Source organism: Neofelis nebulosa, chromosome X (genome assembly GCF_028018385.1).
Source record: "Neofelis nebulosa isolate mNeoNeb1 chromosome X, mNeoNeb1.pri, whole genome shotgun sequence".
Classification (NCBI taxonomy): domain Eukaryota; kingdom Metazoa; phylum Chordata; class Mammalia; order Carnivora; family Felidae; genus Neofelis; species Neofelis nebulosa.
Window position 1 is genome coordinate 20,347,466 of NC_080800.1, and position 15,104 is coordinate 20,362,569.

Below are 15,104 nucleotides of genomic sequence, written 5' to 3' on the forward strand. Positions count from 1 at the left end.
AACTGACTGGGGCGCCCAGGTGCTCTCAAAATAAGTGTATTCTTAATCCCCTTCACCTATTTAACCCATCCCCTCAGCCACCTCCCCTCTAGTAACCATCAATTTGTTCTCTATAGTTAAAAGTCCATGTTTTGGCTTGTCTTTCTTTTTTTCTTTGTTCATTTGTTTTGTTTTTTAGGTTCAACTTATGACTGAAATCATGGTTTGTAAAAATATGGAATGCTTCATGAATTTTTGTGTCATCATTGCACAGGGGCCATGTTTATCTCTGTATCATTCCAATTTTAGTATTTGTACTGCCAAAGTGAACAGAAAGTACACAGTATTTTGACAGTAAGAAAGCTGTCAACAACTGTTAGGGTCATATCAAAAGGACTCAGGAGCCAACTTAAAGAAGTTCCCCCTGAACCCTCTTGCACTGTTGGTGGGAATGCAAATTGGTGCAGCCACTCTGGAAAACAGTGTGGAGGTTCCTCAAAAAATGAAAAATAGACCTACCCTATGACCCAGCAATAGCACTGCTAGGAATTTACCTGAGGGATACAGGAGTGCTGATGCATAGGGGCACTTGTACCCCAATGTTTATAGCAGCACTCTCGACAATAGCCAAATTATGGAAAGAGCCTAAATGTCCATCAACTGATGAATGGATAAAGAAATTGTGGTTTATATACACAATGGAGTACTAGGTGGCAATGAGAAGGAATGAAATATGGCCCTTTGTAGCAACGTGGATGGAACTGGAGAGTGTGATGCTAAGTGAAATAAGCCATACAGAGAAAGACAGATACCATATGTTTTCACTCTTATGTGGATCCTGAGAAACTTAACAGAAACCCATGGGGGAGGGGAAGGAAAAAAAAAAGAGGTTAGAGTGGAAGAGAGCCAAAGCATAAGAGACTCTTAAAAACTGAGAACAAACTGAGGGTTGATGGGGGGGTGGGAGGGAGGGGAGGGTGGGTGATGGGTATTGAGGAGGGCACCTTTTGGGATGAGCACTGGGTGTTGTATAGAAACCAATTTGACAATAAACTTCATATATTGAAAAAAAATAGAAAAAAAAATTAAAAAAAAAAATAAAGAAGTTCCCCCTAGTCATAGGATAATTTGAGCATCAATAAAAGTAATTGCAGTGTGTGTGGGGGGCATCTGGGTGGCTCAGTTGGTTGAGCATCCAACTCTTTTTTTTTAATATTCATTTATTTGGGGGGAGAGCACAAGCAGGGGAGGGGCAGAGAGAGGGGGACAGAAGATCTGAAGCAGGCTCAGCGCCGACAGGCTGACAGCAGTGAGCCCGATGTGGGGCTCAAACTCACAAACTTTGAGATCATGACCTGAGCTGAAGTCGGACTTTCAACCAACTGCGCCACCTAGGTGCCCCAAGCATCCAACTTTTGATTTTAGCTCAGGTCATGATCCCAGGGTCGTGGGATTGAGCCTCATGTCAGGCTCTGCACTGAGCTTAGAGCTGCTTAAAATTCTCTGTCTCTCTCTCTCTCTCTTTCCCTCTGCCCCTCTCCCCTGCTTGCTCTCTCTCTCTCTCTCTCTCTCTCTCTCTCTAATAAAAATAAGGGCACCTGGGTGGCTCAGTTGGTTAAGCATCTCACTTCAGCTCAAGTCATGACCTTGCAGTTCATGAGTTCGAGCCCTGTGCCAGGCTCTGTGCTGACAGCTCAGAGCCTAGAGCCTGCTTCAGATTCTGTGTCTCCCTCTCTGTCTCCTTCTCCCCTGATCACACTCCATCTCTCCTCTCTCTCTCTCTCTCTCTCAAAAATAAAGAAACATTAAAAAATTAAAAAAATAAAATTTAAATAAAATTTAAAAACGGCAGTGGATTGACACACATGGAATGTGTTTGACTCATGAGTTTATATAATACTATCAAATAAACTTATTTTGCACCTTAAAAAAAAACCTGATTGAGGTCCAGACTTCCACAACCGGGGGAGGGGGGTGAGGTTGGTGGACACTTTCCCCAGTGAAACAACCATTTAACTGGTGAAAATTGTTTAAAAAAACTCAACCATTTAAAGTCTCTGGAATTGTCCTAAGCACATATGGCAAATAGAGAAACATTTATCCAAGAAAATCTACTACTAGTAAAACTTCAGCAATGAACTTGTTACTTAGTTGGGAGTCTGTGACATTTGTGCCACAAACTCTTTCCTACTTCCCAGATCAATGTGATGGAATGTCTACTTTTGTAAGATGCAGCCAAAAAGATGGGGCTCCATTTCCTCCCAGCTCCCAATCTAGGACTACGGTTTCCCTCCAGGAAAGGCGGGCCACCAGCATCTCTCATCACCTCCAACGGTGTTGCAGAACCTATATGTCCAGGTAGGTTTAAGGAGAATTAGAGAGATTCCATCCCCTGTCCAGCCTCCACTGTGGGACAGAAGTTCTATTGCATGCGCCGCTGGCCGTAGTCCTGGGACCTGATCACTCCCGCTCCAGCTTGCTCACAGGGCAGAGGTTCCATATCCAGAGAAGAACGGTAAGAAGGGTACGGGCCACTATCCCTACCCAGTTACCCTCTTGCAACATGTGTCATCATCCCCTCTGGCAGATCAGGTGTAGTAATGCAGAGGCCCTCTTAAAACTTAGAAGAGTGCCTGCCAGTGTGTGCTTAGTATTTGCCAGCCATTACTGCGAAAGACCATTTGGCCGCGAGTAGGAATCCTCCGGTATAACCCTGTTCTCTAAAAACCCTAGCTGTTGGTCCATTTTCTGCCGAAGACTGATGTTGCAGAGAAGCCTGACATCAAACTGACTTTGTTGCCTTCTAGCCTAGGCGGTGGAGAGCTCTGGATGTGTGACTCTGGGCAAGTTACTTGACCTCTGCAGTCCTTGCCCGCATCGTGTGTAAAGCGGGGCAAGTCCTAGGCCTCCCCGCCTTGGGCCCTTTGCACATGCTGGCCAAGCCATCCTTCCTCCCTTCCATCGGCTCGTTTTCCCTCACTCCGACCTTTTCATTCTGCCAGGGCTTCTAACCGTAGCGGCCTCAGCCTCTGGCCAGTCATCTCACTCCGGCCTCTCGGCCTCCGCCACCGACCCGAGGGCACGCACGCGGCAGAGAGACAACCGAGCGAGCGGTTCCGCGGCGAGACCGGAAGACACACTCTCTTTCGTCCAGGGTGACTGGGCCGCGGGGAGCCCAGAGGCGCCCGTCTGCTCCGGCAAGGGCTGGAGGACAGCGGAGGCGGCTGGAGCGCACAGGGCTCCCGCCAGACTCGCTCAGGGTTCCCGAGGCCAGTCGACGTCAAGGCGGGCGCCGCGCGCGGCTTGGTTGGAAGCCGTGAGGTTTAGGGGAGAGAATTCAGTAGAGCCGCGAGTAGCGTGCAGAACACGGGCTGAGCCCTCAGCGAACGACGGTTTCCTCCCGCCTCAGTGGTTGCGGGGCTTTTTGTAGTTCCAAGTTGTGGTTACAGATTGTTGCCAACTGTGTCTGTGCGTGGGTAGGTGATTTTCCCCGAAGTGCGGGGAGCTCTTTCAGCCTGCACAGAGAGAGAGAGAGAGAGAGAGAGAGAGAGAGAGAGAGAGAGATCTTCCCCAAGCTTAGGAAAACCTTGGTTCCCCGACGAGCTTTCGTTATTGCGCCTCTTGGCTAGGAGCGGCGAGCACCTGCCTATGGGCGACGGTCTGTGTTCCCCGTCTCTACCATCCCTCCCCACCTCCGAACGTTGAGTTCCCGGGGGCGGGGACGTGGGTGCCGGTATTGATCTCCGGAGGGCTTCCTCCCAGCCTCCTGGGCCCTGAGGCCCTGGAAGGGCCTACAAGGCACCGGCTGCCCCCGGCCCGGCCGCTTAGGGAATGAGTTTCTGCCCCTCGCCCGGCCCACTGTCCTTCTGGCAGCGGCACACGACTTCTCAGCGACACACTTGAGCGGTCAGCGCGAGGAGCCACCGACCGCGCGGGCGATCCCAGGAACCCCCGCTGCTCAGCCCAGAGGCCCGGCCTAGGGGCTTGCTGGAAATGCAGAGCCTCCGGGAGGTCCTGGCCCCGCTGCTGCAGCGGAACAGCACGTTCACGACGCCCCCGGTGGTGGGGGCTGGGGGGGGGGGTGCGGGGTGGGGGTTGTGTGCGCCTTAAAGTTGCAGAGGCTGTGCTCCAGAGCACGGGACTCGGTAACCCTTTGATTCATAATCCGTTTGTTTTCTGGCTACTCACGGGGTCTTTCTTTACCGGGAAAACCTTCCCAACTCCTCACCAGACCAGATCATGTCAGGCTCTGACTACTTCTTACTGCATTTTCATGTGAAGTTTCATGACCATAAACTGGGGACTCCGTTGCCCATCGCCTGAGTCTTACGTGCACAATTCACACTTCATTGGAACCTTAATTTTATTCTGTCACATTCCTGCCGTGTCCTCGGCTCCCTTCACCTTTTCAAGAGTTATGAAACTTTCCACATTTCTGCCAGCTGCTTCTTCCTGTTTTGTTCTCAATTTGGGATGTTTGTTTCTATTTGCTTGATGTCTGTGTTCAAAAACAAGCAAAAAACATTTGTGGTTCATGTAAACATAGAGCACAATTCAAATTTGTTCCATATGAGATTCTCTGCTGAGGAATTCTTATGTCTTGTAATTGGTGAGAATACTTTTGCCTTAAACTGTAATGTTGAATTATCACTTCTTTTAGCATATTTAGTTAACGAATTTTGGGGTGAAAAGTCATTATGTCATTGAAAAGGAGTCTTTGTTCAAAATGTGGCAGATTTTTCAAGAGCTGCTTTAGCAAATGTTGCTAACTGAAAGATCATTCTGTAAGGTAGTTATGTTCTTGGCAAAAACTAGAAAGTATGAGCACATCAAGAGTTGGCTAAGAAACGGGGAATTGGGAATTCTCTCCTCCTACTGGAAGCAATATGTATTAGTACATTCATTTTGGATAGTAATACTGAAAATGTGCCATATCCAGCAATTTTACTTCTTTATAATCCAAGAAAAACTCTTATAAATGTGGGCAAAGAGGCATTTACCAGAGGTACTAATGTTTCTTAAAGTATATTGGTGTGTGGCCCAATTGTCTATGTATCACCCAGGCTCCTGGTTAAACTGCAGATTCCTCAGCCCTATACGATACCTACTAAAAATTAGAATTTCTAGGAATTGAGAGCCAGCAGCCCACATCTTTAGCAAGATACTGCTTGCAAGTTTGAAAACCAGGGCTGTTTTCTTAATCATATGTGGTTTAGTTGATTTCATTGTTTAATTATGCTGATGGTTTTTAAAAATAAGTGCTGTTATAAGGTCCACAGAAAAGCAACAAGGGAAGCAACAAGTATCTGTAATACTTGCCCCGCTCCAAAGATTCTTTGAAATGTGAAGGTAATTTTTTCTTTGTATGTTTATTTTTTTTAATTAATCGATTAATTTTAAATCTTTATTTTATTTTTGAGATAGAGGCAGAGCTCGAGCAGGGGAGGGGCAGAGAGAGAGGGAGACACAGAATCTGAAGCAGGCTCCAGGCTCTGAGCTGTCAGCACAGAGCCCGAGGCGGGGCTCGAACTCATGAACCGTGAGATCATGACCTGAGCCGAAGTCGGATGCTTATCCAACCGAGGCACCCAGGCACCCCATATTTTTTTTTTAACTCGCTACAGAAAATTTCAAGTATATACACAAAGAGAATAATGCATATCATTTTATCGAAGTACAATTGACACACAATATTACATTAGTTTTAGGTGTACAACATAGTGATTCGACAAGTTTGTACATTATCAAATGCTCACCACAATAAGTGTAATCACCATCTGTCACCTTTCCATGTTATTACAGGATTATTGACTATATTCCCTATGCTGTACTTTTCATCTTTGTGACTTATTTTATAACTGGAAGTTTTACCTCTTAATCTCCTTCACCTATCACACCCATGCCCCCACCCACCTCCTCTCTGGCAACTACTAGTTTGTTCTCTTTTATTTATGAGTCTCTTTCTGTTTTCTGACTGCTTATTTATTCATTTGTTTTGTTTTTTAGATTCCACATATAAATGAAATCATACAGTATTTATTTTTCTCTGTCTGACTCATTTCACTTAACACAATAGCCTCTAGGTCCGTCCTTGTTGCTGCAGTGGTAAGCGCTCATTCTTTTTTATGGCTGCGTAATATTCCATTCCATTCCCACATCTTCTTCATCCTTTCATCTCTCAATTGACACTAAGGTTGAGTCCATCTCTTGACTATTATAAATAATGTTGCAGGGACGCCTGGCTGACTCAGTTGGTGGAACATGCGACTCTTGATCTTGGGGTCGTGAGTTCAAGTCCCATGTTGAGCACAGAACTTAAAAAAATAAATAGGGGCGCCTGTTGGCTCAGTCAGTTAAGCGTCTGACTGTGCCTCAGGTCATGATCTCAGGGTTGGTGGGTTTGAGCCCTGTGTTGGGCTCTGTGCTATCAGAGCAGAGCTCACTTCTGATCCTCTGTCTCCCTCTCTCTCTGCCCCTCCCCTCCCCTGCTCATGCATGCTTGTGGTCTCTCTCTCTCAAAAATAAACATTAAAAAAATTTTTTTGAATAAAGGAAATGTTTTTTAAAAATCAAAGAAGATAATGCTGCAATAAATATAGAGGTGCATATATCTTTGCAAATTAGTATCTTTGTTTTCTTTTGGTAAGTACCCAGAAGTAGAATTACTGGATCATATGGTATTTCTATTTTTAATTTTTGGGGAAACCTCCATACTGTTTGCCACGGTGGTTGCACTAATTCACATTCCCACCAACAGGGCACAAAAGGGTTCCCTTCTCTCCACATCCTCACCAATATTTGTTGTTTCTGGTCTCTTTGATACTAGCCATTCTGACAGATATAAGGTATCTCATTGTGTTTTAATTTGCATTTCTCTGATGATTAGTGATGTGAAGCATCTTTTCATGCGGCTGCTGGCCATCTGTATGTCTTCTTTGGAAAAATGTGTGCTCAGTGTGCCCCTTTTTAAATCACATTGTTTGGTTGCTTTTTGTTTGTTTGTTTTTTGGTGTTAAGTTGTATAAGTTCTTTATATATTTTGATATTAACTCTTTTAAAAAATTTTTTTTTAACATTTATTTATTTTTGAGACAGAGAGAGACAGAGCACGAATGGGGGAGGGTCAGAGAGAGGGAGACACAGAATCTGAAACAGGCTCCAGGCTCTGAGCTGTCAGCACAGAGCCTGACGCGGGGCTCGAACTCACGGACCGCGAGATTGTGACCTGAGCCGAAGTCGGCCGCTTAACCGACTGAGCCATCCAGGCGCCCCTGATATTAACTCTTTATCAGATATATCAAATATCAAATATTTTCTCCCATTCATTCTGTTGCCTTTTTATTTTGTTGAAGGTTTTCTTTGCTGTGCAAAATCTTATTTTGTTGTAGTCCCAAGAGTTTATTTTTGCTTATGCTTCCCTTGCCTCAGGAGACATATCTATAAATATTTTGAGAAGGCTGATGTGAAAGAGATTTTTGCCTATATTTTCTTTTAGGAGTTTTATCATTTTAGGTCTCATGTTTAGGTCTTTGGTCCATTAAAAAAATTTTTTTTAATGTTTATTTTTTGAGGGAGGGAGAGAGAGAGCATGAGCAGCGGAAGGGCAGAGAGAGAGGGAGACACAGAATCCGAAGCAGGCTCCAGGCCTCTGAGCTGTCAGCACAGAGCCTGACGTGGGGCTTGAACTCATGAACCACGAGTTCGTGACCTGAGCCAAAGTCGGATGCTCAACCAACTGAGCTACCCAGGCGCCCCAGTCTGGTCTATTTTGAGTTTATTTTTGTGTATGGCATAAAAATGTGGTCCAGTTCATTCTTTTGCATGTAGCTATTCATTTTCCCCAGCACCGTTTATTGAAGAGATTTTCTTTTCCTCATTTTATATGCTTGCCTCGTTTGTCTTAGGATAATTGACCTTATAAGAATGGTTTATTTGTGGGCTCTCTCTCCTGTTCCACTGATCTAGGTGTCTTTTTTTTTTGTGCCAGTACTGTACTGTTTTGATTTTGATTACTGTAGCTTTGTGGTATAGTTTGAAGTCTGAGACGGTGATACTTCCTGCTTTGTTCCTCTTTCTCAAAATTGCGTTGGCTATTCAGAATCTTTTGTAGTTTTATACGAATTTTAGGATTATTTGTTCTAGTTCCATGAAGAATGCTTTGGTATTTTGATAGAGCTTGCATTGAATCCCATACTACCCATTGCTTTGGGTAGTATGGACTTTTGAACAGTATTAATTCTGCCAGTCCATAAGCACAATATATCTTTCCATTTGTGACATCTTCAGTTTCTTTTATCAGTGCTTTATAGTTTTCAGAGTATAGGTCTTTCCTCAGTAGCATATCATATTATCTGTAAATATTTTGATAATTTATCTCTAAAAGGTAAGGACCCTTTTGAAGATATAATCACATCATCATTACACCTAACGTAATTTGTTTATATCAGTATATATCCAGTTCACATTGACAATAATCCAGTGTTCACATTTCTCTAATCGTCTCATCATTTTTGTACACTCGTTTGTTTGAATCAAGATTGAAATAAAGTTCATACAGTACATTTCATTAATAATTTTTTTATTAAAAAATTTTTTTTAACATTTATTTATTATTGCGAGACAGAGACGGACACAGCGTGAGCATGGGAGGGGCAGAGAGAGGGGAGACACAGAATCTGAAGTAGGCTCCAGGCTCTGAGCTGTCAGCACAGAGCCTGCCTCGAGACTCGAACTCACAAACCGGATCATGACCCGAGCGGAAGTCGGACGCTTTACCGACTGAGCCACCCAGATGCCCCCATTAATAATTTCTTTTAAGTCTTTTATTATCTATTACTGGTTTCCTCTTAAATTTTTTGCTATAATTTATTTGTTGAAGAAAGCAGGTCCTCTAGTGTTTCTCACCATCTGAATTTTGTTGATTGCATCCCTGAGGTTTCATCGATATGTTTCTCTGTTCCCTGTATTACCTATAAATTGGCAACTAGAACTGAAGAGTTGATCAGGTTCAGGTATGATTTTTTTAGGTGCTGGCTTTGTGTCCTTTCGTCATGAGGCATATGTCTAGTTGTCACTCTGGTTAGCAGCCATTGATGGTCATTGCCTAGATCCATGAATTCATTAGGGGTTGCAAAATGGTGACATTCTAATTCCATCAAGTCTTTTTCATATATTAGCAGAATTATTAAAAGAAAATTCCCTTTATCAGCTATTTGTTTAGCCTGAGGAAAGTTCATCTAGGATAAGTGCTTCATCTTTCCCTTTACTTTTGCAAAACAATGAGTTGGTTTTCTACCACTCTCCAAAGGTGATCATTTTTAAAAATTCAAAATATAATACACATGGTATATAATTCAATCTTTTAAATTGTATAGTTCACTAGTTTCTAGTACATTCACAAAGCTGTGCAATTGATCATTTTTAAAGTCTGATTATAAACTCACAAACATACTTGATGTGTTTCATTCCATAGCAGTTATTCTTTTTTTTTTTTAATTTTTAAAGTTTATTTATTTTGAGAGAGAGAGAGAGAGAGAGAGAGAAAGAGAATCCTAAGCAGGCTCTGCACTGTCAGCACAGAGCCCGACATGGGGCTGGAACTCACAAACCGTGAGATCATGGCCTGAGCCGAAACCAAGATTTGGATGCTTAACCAACTGGGCCACCCAGGTGCCCCTATAGCAGTTATTATTTTGACATTCAAATATTTTCATCTTTAGCCAACTAGAGCCTCTTTAAATTGGCCCCCCGAGACCTTTTGACACACCCCTAGTAAGCTCTGACATTTTCTTTCCTTGCTTTCTGTTATGAGGAGATATTCCTAGTTCACTTTGTACTTTTCTGATTCAGCCCAGGAATCAGTCATTTCTCCCAGAAACCTTGGTTCCTTTAGTGGAAAATTGTACATCGAGGCTCCAGTCTGGGCACCAGACGGGTCATTGTTTCTGGGCCTCACATATTGATTTTCACCTTTGTAGTGGAGCTAATTTGTTTGCAGTGTTCTGTGATTTATAATCCATGAGAATTTGGCTATTGGTGACTTTCAGTAATTAAGCAATGTCTTATTCAACTAATGACTTGTGTGAAAAAAATACTGTTTGAAAATCACCTAATTGTCAGTCACTGTTTATTTTAAAATTATTTCCCTTGGAGAGGGTGTGTGGCTTAAAGGCTCAGATTAAAAATTCTTACTTGACATTAATTATAGCCAGCTGAATTCCAACGTGATGCAACTTGCTCATGTTAAGGTAAGTATGACTTAAGTATCAAGTATCAGATAAATGGTTCATTTTTATAGGGCATGCTTGGTTCAATAAAACCAGGGCCTCTCTAGGGGAAAGTAAATATTTTTCAACCTTTGGGATATAAAATAATGAGTTACTACAACTTTATTCAAGAAGGTCTCTATTTTCTAAGCCAATAATTTATTGTTTCCCATTTGGATTTCTATCAGTCAGTGATGTGGAGTGAAAATCAACAGCTTTTCTTCTTCTTGTTCTTCTTTTTTTTTAATGGCTTCTTTTCGACTAATCTTTCTTGGGAAAAGTGATTGAAAGGCCTTGTATTATTTTTGGCTCCAGGACCTATAAACATGTCAGGGATTTTAGTTAAGTTATTAAAACACTGTCAAAACCTTGAGTAGATGCTTTTAACTATCTGATATACATTAACAGCTCTGAAGGAACAAATAAATTGTAGCACATAACCAAAATCCATGTGACTGCATTGAAACCATCTATTCTGTATTCACAGCATACGTCTTTGAAATATTCTGCTCTCCATCTACCTAAATAAAATTTCCCTCTATTGTGTGTTTATTTAAGTGAGAAAATGAAAGCACTTAAGAATGTTTTTATTCTGCCACACACAGCTTCCTTGTTTGCAGTTCCCCCAGGGCAAGCACCACGTATTTTTACTCCCTGTGTCCAGAATTCTATAGGTCCCAAATACCAAAACATTGAACAAAAGTATCAGTGCAAGATAGGCTGTCATTCAAGTGCAAGGTGTCAAGTCCTTCACCACTCACTGCTTGATTACCAAATGCTTTCAGTGCTCTTAGGTGTCCTGCGGGTCTTATTGTGAACATTTCCACAAACTATATATGTTATAATAACATTGAACAATTTCTGATCTCTGCTCCTTATACCTTCTTTGCTCCTTCACTTTATCATGAGTGTTTTATATTGAGTGTATTTCTAGGAAAATGATTTTTATCATACACATCTTTATGGCCTTCCATAAATGGATTTGAAGTACAAATTACTTTCCCTTTTTTGACAACTCAAAAAGAGTTGAGCTCATCTGTACAATCATCTACAGAATATTTGTTGTACTGCAGTAAAGTTTTATCTACTATAATTAATAGAACTAGGGCAGTCTTTCCTTGTTTCCCATCAAAGTTAACTGTGTCTTATGTTTGAAAGGGCTCTTGAAAAGTCTGAAGACCTAAACTACTTCTGGACTTTTAAATGGAGGAAACCTCTTTTTTATTTACCCTCCTTGATACTCTTTTCTGAAGTGCTTTATACTGGTGTTCTTAGAAGCATTTGATGGTGATTATGGAAGAACTAACAAGAATGCTGACATTAGATTTTTGTGTTCATGCTGCTGTTCTCACGATGATGAGACCCCATTCTTGACATACCATAGCATTTAATGGACTCCCTTGGAAAGTACTTAAACACTGGTTATCAACCCTTTTTTGAAATTGTATTAGTGTGTACAGATATTTCTCATTTTTTTACTTGAAAAAATATTAGTTTTATTTACCTTTCTGTGAATACAGTCTGTATCACAACCTAATACAATTTTCTATAAATGGTGAAGACACGCTGTCATTCACCATTTTTGAAAGGATATTTTATCTCTTCAGAAAAACCAAAGGTAAAGCCTGGAGAGGAAAATTGCCTTCCAGTACGTTCTCAAAGAGATTTATTGTTATTATACCTTTGTTTTTTCTTCTTGAAAGGATTTTATAATGGTAAAATGTCTGAGGGAATGGACAACTTGCATTGTGGGAGTTTTAGAAAGTTATGACAGGAACCTAAAATACATGGCCTCTGTATTTAAAGAGGCTTCACACCAATATGCTATTTGTTTGATAACTTTTGTGTTCTTTATTGTTTAAAAATCTCTTTGTCGAACATTTAGTGAACTGAAGAAAACATGTCATTCTGGATTAACGTAAGGATTACACTGTTTAACGTTTAACTAGTAACTTGTAAACATAGTTTGGGTCCCAAGTTCAGAATGGAAAGAGCATAAAAATTTAAACTAATGAAAACACAAAATAGACATTCTTGGAGTTGATAAACCCTTGTTTAATCAAATATATAGTTTTCTTTTTCTCCTAAATCTTTTTAAACTTTAAGCGCTTAAGTAGTTTGTAAAAAATATCCATACCCAATTCTACTACCTCTATATTAAGACTGTGGAAAACTCATTATTTATGAAACAATTACACAAGACTTACATTTCATAGGCTCCCAAACTCTGAAATACAGATATATAGAAAATATACATTAAAAATTCCTGTTCATTGCAATGTGCGAAACCAGTTTCAAAAGCTAACCCTTTTCCTCATCCTTTTTTCCCGCAAACTAATAACACCAGCTAGGTCCTTTGACTGAATGCTTGTTTAAAAAAAAAAAAAAAATAGACGGCTTGGTAGTAGCTGGAGATAACCCTTTTCCCCCTCCTCGTGCCCACACACCCATTTAGACTGGCAAGCCTATTTTCATTTTATTTCAAAGAGTTTTTTTTTTTTTTTTTTTTTTTTTTTAAGCGAAGGCAGGGGACGGCGGGGGTTGCTAAATTTATCTTCTCCAGCCACAGGGATGAAGAAAACACATTTACTGCGGGCGGGGGTCTGAGGGCCTGCAAACAACTCGAGCAGGCGCCTCGGCCAAGACGGGCGCGGAGAGGCGGTAGGTCCCCGGGGAGGGCCCGGGGGGCGGCCGAGGCCCGCGGGAGATGGTGGGGGGCGGCTAGGCCGGGTCGGGTGCGGGCCGCCTGCCTCTCGGCGGGGTCGGCGGACCGCGGCCCCGCGCAGGCTTTACGGCCGAGGCGGCGGCAGCGGCGCGTGTGTAGCGGCGGCGGGCGGGAGCGCGGAGGAGGTGGAAAGAAGGGGGGCGCTGTCACGGAGACTCCGGCCGCCGGAGACCCCGCCGCAGCGAGGCCACTGGGCTCCCCGGTCGCGGAGCGTGAGCGGCGCCGACCCGGGGCGCCAGGGGGACACACCGGGCGGAGGAGGGGGCCTATCTACCCTTCCGCATTTTCCTGGGTCTCTCTCCCGGGCGGTGACGTGACGTGCTGACGGCGGGCCCGTGCCGGGGAGCTGGGCCGCTTTTTGTCAGCTCCGAGCTCGGCCCCTCCTCCCTCCCTCCGCCCGCCCCACCAGCCGGAGCCCGGCCCAGTGCTCCAGAGAAAGGCCGGCCTGCAGCACCCGCCACCGTCGCCGACCGCCCGCACGCCCGTCCGGTGAGTTCCGGGCGCCGCCGCGGCCGTGGGGCCTAGCGCGCGCGCAGCGGCCTGGTCCCGGCCTGGTCGGCGGCCCGCGAGGCGCCCTTCCGCGCTAGGCCGGGCGGTGCGGCGCGTGGCGCCGAGCAGGCCCCGAGGAGGCCGCAGTTAGGCCCGGGGAGGAGCCCGGCTGCCCCGAGCGGCGGCGGAGGCGCGCTCCGTGAACGGGCGGAGGTTGGGGGAGGGTCGCCCGGTGGCCCGGGAGGCGGCGGAGGGGCGTCGGGTCGGCGCCGCGGCCTGCCTGGGGCACCGCGCGGGGGCGAGGCCTGGCAAGGAGGCGAAGGCTGCAGGCGTGAGGTGAAGGCCGCAGGCCGGCCGGGCCGATTTTCGCTATGTAAATATCGGCGAGGGGGGGAGGGACGGGGGACAAGATGGCGGCGGCTCGGCGCCTGCTGCAGGGGACGATTGAGGGGGTTGTCGGGAGGGGGAGCCGCCATCTTGAAGGCGGCGTCTGAAGAGAAAATTCCGCTACAGCCCGTGAGGGGGGGTCGGAGAGCGGGCGGCGGCGGCGGCGGCGGCGGCTCCGGTGACGGGCCCCCGAGGCCCGGCACGGCAGCGTGTGCGCGCGGAGGGGGCGTGCTCGCTCCCCACAGCGGCCATTGCCCTTGCCGCCATGATGGGCGCTCAGGCTCTAGGCGCTCGGCGGCAGCGCCACCTTGCTGCCCTGCCTGCCGCAGCCCCGTGACTGGTTGCTGCTTCCGCTGCATTTTAACCGAGCTGCCGCAGGCGGCCATCTCGTCCCTCAGCGTTCCTGGCCCCGCGCCTTTCTCCTCCTGTAGCCACCCGGGGGGCCGTCGGGACGGGTGGCAGCTCAGGCATCTGGGCTCACTACGGCAAATGGAACTCCACGACATTTTATTTTCACGCCATGTCATACGTGGCTATCATGTTGCCCTCGATGCGGTTTTTTCCAACGCTCAAATGTTTTCTCGAGTATCTGAATAAAGAAATAAAGATAAAATTTGATAGGAAATGAGTTCTCACAACTGTTTTATCCAGTAGGGGGAAAAGTGTAAATTGCACCGCACGAAAACGGAGGAATAAGTTTCTTAAGGAGTCTTTGCAACTCGCTTATTTGAAAACAACTTTCTTCACAGGGGGCGTCCAAGCAATTAGTGATCTGTTGGTGTGAACTTTTTTTGAGGAGCAAGGACACAGGTTTTTAAAATTTTCTTGCAGTATCGTTCATGTGCTTGTCCTGTGTGTTAGTTTATTTAATTTGAAAAATTTTAAGTGGCATCTCGTCCCTTAAAGGGCGTTTGATTGCATACTGCACAACTCCCCCGTAAACTCAGAACCCAGTGTTAGTGATGCACTGTGCTGCTGAGTGATAAGAAAGATTAGAAAGGTTCTTGTAATGCGGACGGTGGCTGCAAGAAGTTCGTTGTTCAGAGGCGGATGGGACGAGGTGAAATGCACTGAAGTGCTGGCGTAAAAGGTGCAACCGATTACTGGGGTTCCAGAGGAAGGCAGGGTTTCCGTTTAGAGCATGAGGAAAGGGTTCCTCAAGTAGGTGACGTTTTGAGGTTACTTAAGGATGGGTAGGACTTTGTTAGGCACAGGTGGGGGTAGGGAAAGGGCATTTCAAGGGTGAAGTTTCTTCGCAA

General features: G+C 44.9%; 2 protein-coding genes and 1 non-coding gene across 7 annotated transcripts in view; 1 reads left to right on the forward strand and 2 right to left on the reverse strand.

Annotated features, from left to right (window-relative positions):
• Positions 1–208: 208 nt before the first annotated feature.
• Positions 209–310, reverse strand: LOC131503282 (U6 spliceosomal RNA). The gene has a single exon (XR_009257384.1). It is a non-coding gene; the product is annotated as a U6 spliceosomal RNA (small nuclear RNA).
• Positions 311–12,791: 12,481 nt separating this feature from the next.
• ZFX (zinc finger protein X-linked) overlaps positions 12,792–15,104 on the forward strand; it is a 55,765-nt gene continuing 53,452 nt past the window's right edge. For 2 of the 5 annotated variants that reach the window (XM_058712556.1, XM_058712555.1), the window contains exon 1: positions 12,947–13,458. The gene's annotated coding sequence lies outside the window, so the exon portion shown is untranslated. Of the gene's footprint in view, positions 12,906–12,944; positions 13,459–13,808; positions 13,832–15,104 lie in introns of those variants that run through there. The other 3 variants (XM_058712557.1, XM_058712561.1, XM_058712558.1) reach the window with 3 other exon arrangements.
• LOC131503024 (uncharacterized) lies at positions 13,491–14,351 on the reverse strand. The gene has a single exon (XM_058714339.1). The coding sequence runs from the start codon at positions 14,349–14,351 to the stop codon at positions 13,491–13,493; it is 861 nt and encodes a 286-aa protein (XP_058570322.1).